Consider the following 16330-nt stretch of genomic DNA (forward strand, 5'->3'; position numbering starts at 1 on the left):
GCCTTCTACATTATTCCAAGAGAGGAAACTGTCCATCTAGTTATGGTTGTAATTGGTTTGAGTGAATTGTGTCAGCCTGTTGCTGTAACTGTCACATGCATCCGTAGTTTTCGAGTTAACACCGGAAATGTGTTCCCATAATGTAATAGTGAAAGCCCACACGATTTCCCATCAGAGACTGCCCTCTGCTCTGTCACATGGTGCACTGTTGGTTTTCACCCAGGACAAGAGAGGACGGGACAAACAAAACTGGACACAGAGAAAGATAACACCGAGCTTCACCTTTTCTGACACAAAACCTACCCTGAGCATCCTTTTCTTTGCCCGGGAGAATTACTTTTCCCCAATTTTTGCATTGTTTTTGTAGCGCTATGAAGTGAAACTCCGCCATATTCAGCCCACCACGCCCGCAGCACAGCTACCAGGGGTAAAGACTCGCAGCTTCACAGTCTACTTAAGTTGTTGCACAAACTTAATTTCCTCTTCACAGGAGAGGAACAAGGTAATACAAACAGCCTTGAGACTATCGACTTTACTTCCTTAAATTTGCATTTGTTAAACCTTGTTTCTAGTTGGTGTACGCAGTGGGGGTTCTGGATGGGTTCATATATATAAATATTGACTCCAGGATACTCAGGGATTTTTATTTCTTGTATAACACACATTATCCATGTGTCTGTGCCTTGGAAGGTGAAGTGTTATCCAGGAGTAATGACTCTGAGCTACGTGGGTGCTTGCTGCCTCAGCCCAGAGGCCAAAGAGGCTCGCAGGATCAACGATGAGATTGAGAGACAGCTCCGCCGGGACAAGAGGGACTCCCGACGGGAATACAAGCTCCTTTTGCTCGGTAAGAGATGGAAAATACAGCCTTTCTGTAGTACTTGTATCATAGGAAGCAAACAGTGGTGAAAGAAGATTTCAGATTTAAGTAAAAGAAGCAGAAGTAGTTGGATGTTGTAACAATACTGTATTCAAAATATTAACATACCTAGAGTATCAAAAGTCTCTTTCAGAAATTTCAATCTTTATATATTTTATTATTGGATTATTATCACTGGTGCGTTAACATGTAGGGAGCATCTTGCTGTTGTTACTGGTCAAGTAAAGCAAATTTCAAGTATTTTATGAATATGATTCAATCAATATGTCAATATCAATATGTTTCCAGTCAAGTATAATTAGCATAAAATTGAAATACTCAAGTAAAGTACAAGTATATCAAAACTACTAAACTCGAGTAAATATACTTAGTAACCCCACCATCCGACAGTATATGCAGTTAAGATTAGCTCCACAGTAACAAAACACATTAATCTGCAAGTAATCTGCTGTATATTATGGTAAATAGAATACTCTGTATGGGTCCATGACTTAGGCTTTTGTTACTCTCAGTACATTTTGGCTGATAATACTTCTGTATGTTGACTTAAATATGATTTTTAATGCAGCATTTTACTTGTAGATGAGTATTTAATACAGTTGTATTACTACTTCTACTTGAGTAAAAGATCTCAGTACCAATTCCACCACTATGTCAGAGAGAAATTATTAAAGCTCCACACACAAAAATAAATAAATATACATATAATTGCTTGGGTCCCAGAAGTTCTTGAGTGTATAATGATGTGATTGTGGTTGAATGTGATCAGTTAATGTGCATCGTAAAATGATGCAGCTGTGTGGTCAAAGAAGAACTCAACAGCAAGACTACGGCAATACCACAGTTTGTAAAATATTAATCATTATAAGCATTGTAAGGATTGAGATCTTATACCTTAATATAACAATGTAAAATACTCATTTACAAGTAAAAGTCCTGCAGCTTTCTCTTAGTCATTAAGTCGACAAATTAGTTGTTAAAGTCTGTTGTTTAACTACGACTTCTTAGTTGATGCGTTAGTTTTAATGCTTTTTTCATGCTGAATGATTTATTTCCAAGAAACTTATGTGCCCTTTTGCATGATTCTCTGTGGAGAAATTAAGTTTCACAGATCTGTCGATTAAATCAGATAATCAATTAGTTGACTGTTAGTTGATATCTATAGTATTATTAGCTACATGTAAAAAGAAAATGAATAAAGGTACTAAAGCAGGGAAATGTTCCATGTGAGAGTTACTGGATAAATTTTTGGATTATTAATAGTGATACAGCTTAAAATAAATAATGTTTAGAGAGTTTGATAGTTTTATCTTTAAAAATAGATAACTAGTAACGACAATATATTAAACTACTGATGTTTTTCTCTGCAAAATAATGTCATAGTAGAAGTAGAAAAGTAAAAGCACCTCAAAACTGTCCTCAAGTACAGTAAATGAGCTTCCATCACTGATTATAAGGAGCCATTGAGTAGATACACATTTGTCCCAACTGGTAGATAGATGTATGATTGGTGTATCATCTTGGGAGGCCACATTTTATTTGTGTTACTTGACAAAGGATGCATCAGCATGTAGTGAGTACATTTAAGGTGAAAGGTGGTCACGTTGGTTGTAGTTATTCTACTTTCAGGAATGATTGACTCATACTGAATGTATAATCACTCTTTTAGGTTCAAAAGTCAGATGTGTAGCCGGACTGTGCTTTCCAAACAACGACCACACACTTTGGATAGGTCTTACATTTTTAAGCTTATTAGATTTCAATTAATTATAATACTTATATCAAGTAAACCCTTTAATTTATTCACCCACTGTTCTTCCAAGATGTCTTCTATTCACATCACTCTGTCTGCAAAGTACTCTGGCTGATGTTAATACATGCTTTCATTCCAATTTTGTCAGCTACAGGGGAAATGCTGCAACTTCTTCTAGTTCAGCTTTTTACAGACAGACACTGGTGAGGTGACAAAAGAGTGTTAGTAAAAACCTGACTCAAAGAATAAACATAAGACCCACGGGGCCCAAGAATAAGACAAAACCCAGACCAAAGTAATAAATGTACAGTAAGTCCAAGATTGCATAAGAGTGAGACGTGAAAGTGCTTCACACAGACACATTACAGGCTGGTGATAGTGTGGATTTTTCACATTGTCAACTCATCCCTTGAAGAGATCAAAATCAGCAATAAATTGATCTTACTGTCAAGTATTGCCTCTGTAGCAAAAGCACGATGTAGCTAATGTCTCTGTGCCAGAGCCCATTGCACAGTGGTGCTTTGAGCTAAATGCTAACATCAGCATGCTAATGTGCTCACAATGACTATGCATAAATGGTGCAGGTGTGATGTTTGCCATGGTTAACATTTTAGATTACATTTTTAATTAGACTAAATGCATAGAACAGCTGATGTTGATGGAATATCATTAGTTATCATTTTGCTGTCATTTTGTTATAAACCAAAGTTTCAAATAAAAAAGTTATGACCGAATGATACGACTATATAAAAAGCTACAAGATCACCAAAGTTAAGTTTTGTAGAAGGACTGATGGATTTCTGGTTTTTGCTTTGTTTTTCTAGAATAATGCCAGCCTTATCCTTTAAAGGGATAGTTTGGATTTTTCAGAGGGGGTTTGTTTGAGGTACTTATCACTGGTCAGTGTATTAACTACAATAGATGGCGGTTGACACGTCTCCAGTTTGGAGAAACAGACAGGAAAACCAGGCATGAAAGCTAAGCAAACTACTGCTGTGGATGGGGGCAGCAATAATATGCATCTTAGCGACCTAAAAAAATCAATATCAGTTGAAGTGAACTCTATATTTAGAACATTTTCACAGCTTTGCCATGCTGTCAGACAGCCCTGTTGAAGCTTACGCAGAGAGGACGTGATGATGTAATCTTTACTTTCGTCAAAGCCACCAGACTCCTTTGTCAAATACAATCATTTTACCTTCGTTGGTTCACAGCTCACTCGGTTAGTTTTTGTCATTGTGTGATTATATTGTTTTAAAGGGTTAGATTCCAGTTTGCCAAGTTCACACAATAACCAAACACAAACTAAACATTTGAGGCATTGGTTGACCAGCAACTCTCGTGTTCTTCGATGTAAAATTATTGTTTTATAAATAGAGCATAACAGCTTCAGTTCCCTGTCGGAGAGGGCTGTCTAACAGTGAGGTAAAGCATCGAAAACATTTTTTAAATAGCATACATACAGTAGTGTTCAATATAATAGCAGTCCAATTTGATTAACCAGATTAATCCAGGTTTTTAGTATATTTTTTATTGCTACATGGCAAACAAGGTACCAGTAGGTGCAGTAGATTCTCAGAAAACCAACAAGAACCAGCATTCGTGATATGCACGCTCTTAAGGCTGTGCAATTGGGCAATTAGTTAAAAGGGGTGTGTTCAAAAATGTAGCAGTGTGGCATTCAATCAGTGAGGTCATCAATTTTGTGAAAAAACAGGTGTGAATCAGATGGCCCCTATTTAAGGATGAAGCCAGCACTTGTTGAACATGCATTTCTCTTTGAAAGCCTGAGGAAAACGGGTCGTTCAAGACATTGTTCAGGAGAACAGCGTACTTTGATTAAAAAGTTGATTGGAGAGGGGAAAACTTATAAAAAGGTGCAAAAAATTATAGGCTGTTGGTTAGGTTGGTTTTCTACTGGTACCTTGTTTGCCATGTAGCAATAAAAAAATATACTAAAAACCTGGATTAATCTGGTAAGTCACAATGGACTGCTATTATATTGAACACTACTGTAAAACAAAACGTGGGCCCTGCTTTCAGCAGCTAATTACCTTTATTCGTAATATCTTGTTCTGTTTGTTCATGTACAGCACTTTGTTGTGGCTGTGGTTGTTTTAAAGTGCTTTACAAATAAAGTTGAGTTGAGTTGAGTTATCTGCTGCCCCTCGTCCACAGCAGTACATTGATTAGCTTCTTTGCCGATTCTTCTAACAAACTTGGAGCATGCCAATTGCCAAATACTGTAGGTAATACACTGACGATAGATAAGTAGCTCATACAACCACCAAATCTGAACTATTCCTTAAAGTAGATATGTGCAATGTACTATGATATGTACTATAATGTTATTTATTTGTTTTTGGCTAGGAACTGGTGAAAGTGGGAAGAGCACTTTCATCAAGCAGATGAGGATCATCCATGGCCGTGGGTACTCTGAAGAGGACAAGAGAGGCTTCACCAGGCTGGTCTATCAGAACATCTTCACAGCCATGCAGGCCATGATCCAGGCCATGAGCGCATTAAAGATCCCCTACAAGTACGGATACAACAAGGTACACCAGACTATTGTTTCTTTGTCCTGTCTTTGCTGCCTACCACAGACAGATTGGGAAATATATTTTACCACACGCTTACCAACAGTGTCCACGTGGTTTACTGTCTCAGACACTGGCAGAGCCTCCAGTGTGTATTATGGTGAAGTACTTCTGGTAATTTGTAATGGTGTTTAGTTTTGCAATCCTCCATGTCTACTCACAGAGCAGAGGGTCTTCTGGAAAGTACACATGATGTTACACTGTAGACAAGAAAGAGACAACAGAGGAAAAGAGACAGAGAATTCCCCATGAATCATACAGGAATCTGTCTGTGTCATACCAACAGCAGGGTGTTATTAAACACACAAATTTGCTGGTGCACACATTAATCGTTAAAGTTTCAGGTAACGATTTTAAGAGTCCACTTCCTGTGTCCTGTGGTTGCTGTGGACCTTTGGCAGCATTAACTATGTCTGAGTCAGCATGTGGGTGACAACTTTTTGTCTTTTTCTCTGACTCTGAGTGAGGGTGATGTTCTGTGCAAGCTCACAGGATGACACTGTTTATCACTGAGTATTCAGATATTAGGACTGGAGTGTAGAGTGGCTGCAGGTCAGAGAGGTCAAGAAGCCAAGTGACCATCCACTAAACTACACTTAACCAATGACACACCAGATGGCTTTTAATTTGAAACGGATGTTTTGAAAAGGATGTGATGACTTTGTATAAACAGCATAATACAGTAACAAATATTAAATGAATGGGGCAAATGGGAACAGATCAGTCTCTAACATGAGCTTGTTTCAAAGGCCAGATGCCCTCTGCACTTAGGTAATTAAAATCCGGAGCCACTATTTGATAATTTACAGTATGTGGTTGTGTGAGAATGGAAAGCTTAGCAAACACTAAATTGGATGCATTGAATATTTGCTAGAAGTGAGACTGAGCTTTTAGTAAATTACTAAGATTTGTTTGATTGATCTCAGGAGCTCAGACAATGGAGAGACAAGATGCAAAAAAGAAACACTGATGCTGGCACAGCAGCACAGGGATTAGGGCTTTGCGAACTTTGATACTTTCGTGGCACCAACCAAATTGCTTCCTTGATAACACATATTAGTCTCACATAGTCATGCTGGTCTTCATGGTGCTGTGTCAGCACAGGAGAAAGGGGTTGTTTGTAATTCTTTCTTTAAACAAATTTCAATTGTCTTGGGTGGGACTAAATCCTGGATACAGCGATGTCGATTGCGGAAATAGGGGAAGGGGAGGAAAATGCTGTTTGAAATAGGCGATCAATGGCAGGTTTATCCCAACATGCTACAGCTGTTGAGTCAGACTAATCAAGGATTAAAAAATGCCTTGTCATTCATTTCCAAATTTTAATACTTGAGGAGTAAATGTCATCAGCGTCAGTGAGCCAATAAGCATGCAGCATGCTTGTACCAAGATCTAATGTGAAATGTCGGAGAGGCATGCTAAAAAAATGTTGCGCAAAAAGACAGGGCTTACGAATGTGTGTGAGTGTGTTTGTGTTGTATTTTAAGAGGCTTAATTACAGAGTGCGTTGCATGGGTGTAAAGGTCAGAGATAAAACCTAAAAATAGATTTGCCAGCAATGCCTCATGGTGGCATTTCTTTTTCATTAAAATGGATTTCATAAGATTGCTATTGATAAAAGTATTGTTCTGGAACCGGTATTGATGTCAATGTATTGGCATCAATATTTTTTAACCATACTCAAATCCCCTTAAATTTGTTCCCTCATTTCTCCAAAGAGGAGATATGGAGCATGAAAGTGCTGAAGCAGCAGCCATGAAATCAGTTTTTAAAGATGCACGAAAAGGGAAAGGCGTTTGAGGGTATGGCTTCCTGCAGAAATGTAAAAAATTAACTAAAAATAAACTTCTTAGGTTGTTTTGAACACACGTATAATCTCTGGCAGCAATTTTCCAGTCAAGCAACTGAAAAATAGAAATATTTCCCTCACTCCTTCTAATACTATGTTAGAGATATGACAGCAAGCAGCTCTTCAGAAGGTATTGGTTTTACTGGAGTTAACAGGGGTGTAATAAACTGATTAAATCCATAAACAGTGTTTAAACATGTATTTTATGACATTGGAATTTACCACAATATGGCAGCTCATATGCATTTGTCACAATCTCCACTTTATTATCATACTGGTGGAAGAAACCATCAGAACATCAAACACAGCTTCTTGTCAACAAAATAGCATTTGCAGTAAGTCTTCAAAAGCACATAGTACAATAAAGCTGTTTATTGGTGAGTTTCTCCTCCAATGAGATGATACCAATGTCCCAGGAGCAGCAACTGAGAGTACTGAGAGTAAACAGACTGAACAGAAGTAATTGTCTAACCATAAATTACCATAAAAGTACTCCAAAAAGCTTGTGTGATTTTTACAAGTGTTTTCTGGCTGAACTATTGCACTGTGGTCACAAGTGGTGTAGTCAGGGAAATATTTATTAATAATCGGACAGGAAGGCAAAAAAATCACACTACGTCACTTTTCAAAATCAAAAGAACACAGAACAGCCTTTGTACTTTGTTTAGATTGTTGTGTCTATGAATATGAATATGAATATGAATATGAATATATGCAAATGAAAGAAAGTAGTTGTGTGCAGTACATTGTTGGTACATCTACTGTCAGTTTATTGTGGAGGCTTGTGTTCGAGGATTACAGCAGGAGTCAATGGAAGCTTAAATGAATAGTTCCTCCGTTGCTCATGCTGAGCATAAGACAGTAGTTTGGGTCGTAATCGTACATTTTTTTCTATGAAGATTCTATGGAGAGTTGTCCCATGTCATCTTTAGATTGTGGTGTAATTTGTTCATGTTAAGTATAGGTTTTAGCCAGTAAAAGTTAATTGACTATTGAATAATCTGCCAGTTATTTTCTCCATTAATCGCTTGGTCTATTAAAGATTTAAAAAACCGAAAATTACTCATCACATTTTCATAGATCCTGAGTAGTTGATGCCTTGTTTCGTCCGATTCTCATTCCAAAACCCTAGACATTTAATTTAATTTAACTTAATGTTAAAGGCACACTATGCAGGAATTATCGCTTACTGTTTATAAACACATTAAAACTTTGTCTCCGGCTCAATGAAAGCGAAAGCAAACGGCAGATTGTAACAAGCTTTGTCCACTTGTCGTGTCACCTTGCACTGTGTCTTCTATTTTTGTAGCTTTGTGCCCAAAGGGTGAATGCAAAACTTCCCGTACACAGCAAAATGAAAAGACAGGAGAAAATACAGGCAGAGGGCAGAGTCTCTGCATACAATTAACGCTGTGAGGAATTAGTCTTGTATGAGTCAATATGTTGTTTTTCAGGAAAATCCTTCATGTGATAGCATTTGGAAAAAGTTAAAGCAGCAAATCTGACATGTTAGAAACTGGGACCATCACATGTTTGGCATTTTTGCTTGAAAAATGACAGAAAGGCCTGTCTGTGGTCTGGTTGATTTATCATTTACAGTAATCTTTGCAGCTTTTGTCAACAGTGATCCGAGTTTCGCCGACGAGTCAGTACTGAGAGCTCAGCTTAATCTTATAAGTGACTGTTAAAAAAACATCCTGAAGGAAACTCAATACACAGTTACTGTGGAATTAGACTAATTATGTTATCTCTCTGGAAACTCTCTGTTCCCATGTTTCAGCCTTTTATGAATTGTATCTTTCATAACAATACAATAACAATGCACAAGAACACAAACTTGGCATCATATTTATTATAAATTCATCTGTATATTTGTTCCTGAAAGGAGGGAGCTATGTCACTAATTTCAGTGTGTCCTTGTTCAGGAAAACGCCATTATTGTCCGTGGGGTTGATGTGGAAAGAGTCACGACATTAACAAAGCCTTACGCAGACGCCATCAAGAGCCTGTGGAGCGACCCAGGGATTCAGGAATGTTACAATCGTAAGAGGGAATACCAGCTCTCAGACTCAACCAAATAGTGAGTGTAAACAGAAACCAATAACTCAAACGTTGCCAAATAGTTTCCATTGTTTCATCTGCTAGTTGTCTGTTTAATGCACTGAGAAGGCTCAGTGGTTATTCCATTTAAGGTTGTTGACAAATGCTTAAAAGCAAAGAAACACTTCAAATTCTCATTAATAGTGAAGTGAGTGAAACTGAAAAAATATTTTACAATAAATGCCTTTTGCTTATTCTAAATCACTTTATCTAGCTGGTTTTCATTCTCTTAACGCTGTGTTGTCCTCCTGTCTTAATAGCTATCTGAATGACTTGGAACGGATTTCTGAAAGTGGTTATCTGCCAACCCAGCAGGATGTCCTGAGGGTCAGGGTGCCCACAACAGGTATTATAGAGTACCCCTTTGACCTGGAGAATGTGGTGTTCAGGTGAGTAATTTATGCAATCGTTATATTTTATGGCATAGATTTACATGTGTTTTTTTTTGTAAAATGTCTCAACAACTACTTTATCAATTGCTATGAAATTTGATGTACAAATGCACAAAATTACTCAAACCAAATAATTGATTATAAAGGAAAATAGTTGGCAATAATTTAATATTTGACAATTAATCTATTATTATTTTCATCTTAAATTGAGACTGTAAACTCTTTATGAAAATGTTTTCTGGGGTGATAAATTAAGTGAGAAGTAGGGCTGTTTTCTCACTTTCATATAGTCTGACTTCTTTTGCCACCAGTAGAGTTGCCCCCTGCTGGCCATTAAAAAGAATGCAGTTTAAGGCACATCCATATTGTCTTCACTTTTCAGACCCGAAGGTTGCTGCTTGCATGAAACCCATCAGCATTTTTGCATTGTCATAGTGAAGGTTAGCAAGCTGATGTTAGCATTTTGCTAAAAAGCAAACCTGTGCTTAATTACAGCCTGACAGAGCTTTTAGCATGGCTGCAGACTCTTAGTCGGGTTTCTTCCTGTGTCCTCGGACAGGACTAAAAGCATTGTTGTGAAAGTAGAGACACAAGTTGGAATCCATTATGTCTCCTTAGTCTTTAATAGTCTTCCTCGAGCACAGCTGGTCTTTGCTTAATAATTAATTATCCGAGGTCAATGGTCCTGTTACGCCCATTTCCACTGTAGTATCACTTTATTTTCTTTGGAAAGCAGCAGATTATTTGGGGAAGTGAAAGTTTCTATTCCCATAATTTAACGTTGGTGCCATGAGGGGAAATGCTGACAGTTTTCTGTTGACATAAGAATGTAGTCAAAGCATTTCAGTATTTGATGTAATGACAATAATACAAGTGATAAAACTAGGCAATAATCCGACACAATGTCAATACTTATGTTGATATTAGAGTATAATAGAAGTATAATATATAATTTGGAATTTTGGTGATACTAAATAATAGGGTTCACTGGTCTTTCAGTATTCTGAATGAAAACTATAATCCATTGCCCTGGTTATTCATAATGACGACATTACTAATGGTCAATTCTCAAAAAACTTGCATTATTAGGGCCCAAGCAGGCAACGACCTGCGAGGTCCCTATTGTATTTCGAATGATTATTTATTTATTTATTATTCTCGTACCCAAATGATCGCATTTTTCACTGCCTGAACATACCCAAAAACTCATGAAACTTTAAATATAAGTCACACCTGGCAAAAAATTGTACAATCTATTGTCATCCTGAATTTCCACCACTAGGTGGTGCTATAATAAAGAAAAGTGCGTTTTGGCTAATAACTCCCACATACTTTATCGCACATTCAAAAACCGCATTCACTGAGTTGTGCTGAATCTCGTGATATAGGCCACGCCCATTGTCGCTAAAGTTTTTTTTTCCGCAAATTCACGAAATGTCGTAAACCTACTTTTTCGAACTCCTCCTAGGCAATTTCATGGTTGGCACCAATCTTTGCACACAGCATCTATGGACCCTCATGACAAAAGTTATTAAAATAATTTTGATAACCCAAAGACTACTCAAGTTATTAAATAACAACTTCCTGCAGGTGGCGCTATTATCAACACAAAACACGAAGTGTTGCCTATCTCCACATTGGTGTGTCTGAATGACATGAAACTCAAGATCCTACTTCCCCATGAGCCCCTGAGGCTCGCTGCAAAATTTTGGGCGATGACCACTAGGTGGCGCTCTTAAAATTTAAGTATTTTATATCTCAACATTAGGTGGTCGGATTAACACCAAATTTGGTATACTTATCGTCAATGCCCTCCTGAGGATAACCCTTGAAGATTTTATTGATCGGCCCCTAGGTGGCGCCAGTCTAATTTCATATTTGACACCGTGGCCACACCATAACACTTAAGGCAATGAATTTCATAGACGTGGTATAGACTGGCCCCTGTAACGCACACACCCTGACAGCAGCATGCCCCAACACGCGTGGACTGCGAGGGCCCGTTCAGTACTGCTTGCAGTACTAGTTATTATTATTATTATTATTATTATTATTATTATTATTATTATTTGTATAAAGGGATTTTAAGCTCCCATATTTTGTTTTATCATAAAGCAGGTCAAGGTGCTATATTTATAGAAACTGTGCCTTTTAATGAGCTGTCAGGAATTCCATATACTATTAAAAAGTAAATAAAATGCAGTTAAAGAAGACCCGAAAACACTGACCAATCAGAGCAGAGGGGGTCTTAAAGAGACAGGCGTTAAAACAGAGCATTTCAGATGGAAGGTGAATACAGCTATATCAAGACAAACAGTATTAAAATATAAAATGTCTTTTCAACATTAAAGCATGTAAACATGTTCTAGTAGAACCCCCAGAAATACATACACATACTAAAAATGGGCATAATATGCCCCCTTTAATGATTATGTATTTTGATTATGGCTTGAATGTGTGGCTGTAGGATGGTGGATGTGGGTGGCCAGCGTTCAGAGAGGAGGAAGTGGATTCACTGTTTTGAGGAAGTGACTTCCATCATGTTCCTGGTGGCGCTCAGCGAGTACGATCAGGTCCTTGTTGAGTCCGTCAATGAGGTGAGATGTGGGCTTCTTCATTTGAAATAATCAGTAGCAATTACAAGCTACTCCCTTCTTCTTTAGTCCGTATATGGGAAAGAAAGAGGATAATCATGAATTAATCGGGAGGGACAAGAAAGGGACTTTGTTTCTTTTGTTTAAGGCCACATCGAAAAGGTAGACGATGACCTAGATTTCTGAAGATCCAGCAGTAGTCTCTTTTTTCCTCTCTCTCTCTCTCTTTCTGGTCACAATGATAAACCTCATCCTGACCCTCCTTTGTGGCAGTGCACATAGTTCATCTGCAGGGGGAGCTCTTTAGTCACTCTGTTCAACAAAGTGCACCACTCAGAGAGGCTTGTTCACTTGATGAGATTACAGCCAATTGAATTTGCTCACACAGACAATTGCTGCTGAAGTACTGCTGTCTAACACTATGTCTCATTCCATATTTCTGCTAATTCTCACATGTTTGTGTCATGTGGTTTTTGCTTTAAAGAATCGTATGGAGGAAAGCATGGCCTTGTTCCGGACAATCATAACATACAAGTGGTTCAAAGATTCCTCCGTCATTTTGTTCCTCAACAAGATAGATTTACTGGAGGAGAAAATCATGCACTCACATTTGGTCGACTACTTTCCCGAGTATGATGGTAAGAGATAACAGCGAATTCTTGGCAAGAAATATCAGAAATGCAGCTGAGGACGATAATATTTATGTTTTGAATACAACACTACAGTGCCTTAATAAAGCATCTCTGTCTGTGTTAGTTTATTTAGAATTACTGTGTCTTAAAAGGTACAATGGTTGTATTGAACTGATCAAGGGTGTGTTTTATTACTATGAAGGTAAACTGATTTGGAAGTGTGGACGTTTGTTTTCTTTCGTCTGTTAAAAGTTACATAAGGCATTTTCTCAGTTACAGTTAGACATTATTTTGTCTTCATCTCCAGACAGCATGAAACGTGACCAATACTAGCTGACATGAAAGAACAATTAATACTTGCCCTATTTAATTAAATTCCAGAGGACTTCTCCCATTTTTCTAGCATATATGGGTTTGTGACCAAGCACTACCTCTACATCTATTTTTACTGACAGATTACAGCCTATAGCACTAACTTCTGAAGGAAACTACACTGTAGCCTACTTTTAGGCCTCCAAACCATACTGTAGATGGGTGGATAGCAACACATCTAATTCACATTTATTTTGTGACATTTAAAAAGCTTGCTGGAAATTTGCTTGAAAACTAAATGGAAACATCACTTAAATGCTGTGCAACTTCTATATAACTAGCCTGTTTTATATTCTTGAGCTTTTATATAAAGACTGAAAATATGACAGTGACTTCCTTGTGCTGTTTCTGCCCTCTGTCTCTCTCTACCAGGTCCCCCGAGGAACGTCAAAGCAGGACAAGATTTCATCTTAGATATGTTTGTGAGTCTCAACCCGAACGAGAAAAAAATCATCTACTCCCACTTCACCTGTGCCACAGACACAGACAACATTCGATTTGTGTTCAGCGCGGTGAAGGACCACATCTTGCAAATCAACCTGGAGGTCTACAACTTGGTTTAAAACTGTAGTGCTGCTGATGTAATTCAATCGGCTTTGTACAGCTGGCAGACCAGGGAGCTCTGCAGTGATTCAGTTTGCCTCACACTGCTACTGAACACTATAATCCACAACAGGAAATTGAGAAGCTACAGAGCTTGTAGCCAAATGACTCTACTACTGATGTATTTCAAATTTCGCTGTTAGGCTCTTTGAAAATGGATGTCTCCAGCTATAATGAAGTGTGTCCTGACAATTAAAGTGCTGCCTTAGTGAGGAGTCTATTATAGTATGCACTCTGAAATTTATGGAGCTCTTTGTGAACGATTTCAAGCAGCAACGGTATAAATGCACATGGATGGATTGAGAGGGAAAAAAGTATTTCAAGTGGCCTCAAAAAGCCGCCAAGGACTTGTAATGTACTGGGTCTCTCCTTCAGGGAATCTGTGGAAGTGAATGTAGAACTGCAATGCAGCACCTCACATCACTAACCCAAGTTGTTGTTTTTTTTAAGTTAAGAACAGTTTTAAATAATCTAAATGCTTAGTGTGTGTCTTGACTTAATGGGAAACGAGTAATAATTAACACTAATGACACACTTTATTATGTTGGTATTTGTGCTGCGATTCTCTTTGTGTGTACCTCACTTGATTGGGTATTATCACTTCAGCCTCATTTCAAAAGATTTTGACATAATTGTCTGTGATGGCATTATTCAGTCTTAAACCACTTCTTGTGAGCACTGCATTCATATATTTGTACGTTATTTCTTTTGTTGTAGAATCAAGTGTTCATGCAGTTCAGGGACTATTTGATTGGATTTTATGTAGTTTTCTTGCCTTAAAATGATTTGCTAAAGCAGCCGTAGAACTTGACCCATTATTTATCTGAATGCCTATTGTAAATATCACACGGTACATTAATGGTACGCATTTTTCACCTTTGCTTGCGTCAAGGTAAGTGTTAAAAGGCTAACTGCTGAAGAGGGAGCCGCTAAGTTCTCTTCTTCATACGCTGTTAAAGGGTATTAAATGCATGAATAAAAAGCTAATGAGAGCGTATCCTCTGCACTAATGTTTACACGACCCTTTTCTTCTCATTAGAAATAATTGCAGCCTAGTGTGAACGGTTTAATTTATGGTTACATTTCACTGTCACTGCGATATCTTAATGCAGTCTTAGAGGTTTTTTTTAATCTGATTGGATAAATAAACAGACATTTGCTGCTCAGTTTTTCATTCTTTGTCTGTGTTTACAAACCAGCTCCAGCAAACTGTTGGTTTAGTATTCAAGTGTTTGTCTTCTTGGCTGCTCCGTGGGCTCATGTGGAGCCGCGTTGGTCCTGAAATCCTCCTCTGTGATACTTCCATCTGGCTGGAGGCTGCAGCAGCACTTCTGTTAGGGCTCCATAGTTTTAGAGTTGTACACAGAGATGTATAATGTGCCACAGGACCACAGCAGGCACTGAAAGTACTGTGGCAGCAGCACATGACATTAGAAACAACATGATTAAGGGAGGACACTACAGGTGAAAAGAGTATTTTTTCAACTTATAGATTTTACCCTGAAACTTCCTCAGTTGCATTAAAAAAATATATTTTGTTGCATGACAAGTATTTTATGTTTAGCTATGCAAATGAGGTGTGAACTAATTAAGTATGAGATAATGTGCATATATTTCCAGGAAAGAAATCTAAACATTGGATAAAGCAAATTCAAAATAAAAGTTATTTTATATTGTTGATATTAAATTAAAAGTCTTTTACAGAATATTTCTATTTCATAAATCAGAAAATACTAAAGTCTATCTATTTTTAGGAACAAAATGTTGTATAAATCAGGGTATGAAGGATATATAAACAAATCCCTCTATAAAAACTTTACAGAATATAGTACTGAAATAGAGATTTATGGGCTTTAACGGCCTTTACAGATATCATACATTCTTAATGGAAATTACTATTTGAAGACAAAATATTGAATCTTAATTCAAAGCAACAACAACATAGAACATGTAAAACACAAAATATTGTGCAGGAGAGTTGGAGCTTTCTAACGACGCCTGTGATGACGAGGTTTAGACTACTTCTACTGTACAACACACTGCACACTAACTTATTGAATTTAGGAGAAATCTACAAGTGCAAAATTGATCAAAAATAGTAATAAACTAAAAGTATAGTATAAGTTGTGTCTTGCCTTAATAGGTACATATTATTTGTATACATTATTTGTTGTAATAAACAAATTTAAACATTGTAATTTCTTCACTTCAGTTAGTGTACAGCCATGGAAAGGTTATTAACGGGCCCTGCACCCCTCCTACATAGTCTCTAGATGTAGGACACCCAAACTTAAAAGACATTAAAAAATGACAAAATCACTTCAACTGCATTGTTTGTAGTCATTTTATGTTTTCTTTTCAGTTATTTTGAATCTCTTTGCAGTGGTTTTGTAGCTGTTCTGCAGCTCTTTGTCACCTTTTTGTGTTTCTTTGTAGTTGTTATCGTCTGTTATTGTCTCTTCGTTGCTTTTTGCATCTTTTTGTGGTTGTTTGTTTTGCTTCCCTTTGCAGTTGTTTTGTGTCTCCTTTAAGCCATTTTGCATCTCTTTGTTGTCGTT

The 16330-nt window shown here is 37.5% G+C and overlaps 1 protein-coding gene across 2 annotated transcripts; it reads left to right on the top strand.

Annotated features, from left to right (window-relative positions):
* The first annotated feature begins 138 nt into the window (after positions 1 to 138).
* LOC131992631 (guanine nucleotide-binding protein G(q) subunit alpha-like) lies at positions 139 to 14938 on the top strand. Of its 2 annotated transcripts, none has more exons than XM_059358259.1 (8): positions 139 to 502; positions 691 to 847; positions 5004 to 5188; positions 9005 to 9159; positions 9440 to 9568; positions 12039 to 12168; positions 12650 to 12803; positions 13542 to 14938. In XM_059358259.1, the coding sequence occupies exons 2-8, from the start codon at positions 712 to 714 to the stop codon at positions 13730 to 13732; spliced, it is 1080 nt and encodes a 359-aa protein (XP_059214242.1). In that variant the 5' UTR covers positions 139 to 502; positions 691 to 711; the 3' UTR covers positions 13733 to 14938. The 2 variants fall into 2 exon arrangements, with proteins under 2 accessions (XP_059214242.1, XP_059214243.1); XM_059358260.1 differs by having other exon boundaries at positions 139 to 427.
* Positions 14939 to 16330: the final 1392 nt, after the last annotated feature.

Source organism: Centropristis striata, chromosome 19 (assembly GCF_030273125.1).
Source record: "Centropristis striata isolate RG_2023a ecotype Rhode Island chromosome 19, C.striata_1.0, whole genome shotgun sequence".
NCBI classification, from domain to species: Eukaryota; Metazoa; Chordata; class Actinopteri; order Perciformes; family Serranidae; genus Centropristis; species Centropristis striata.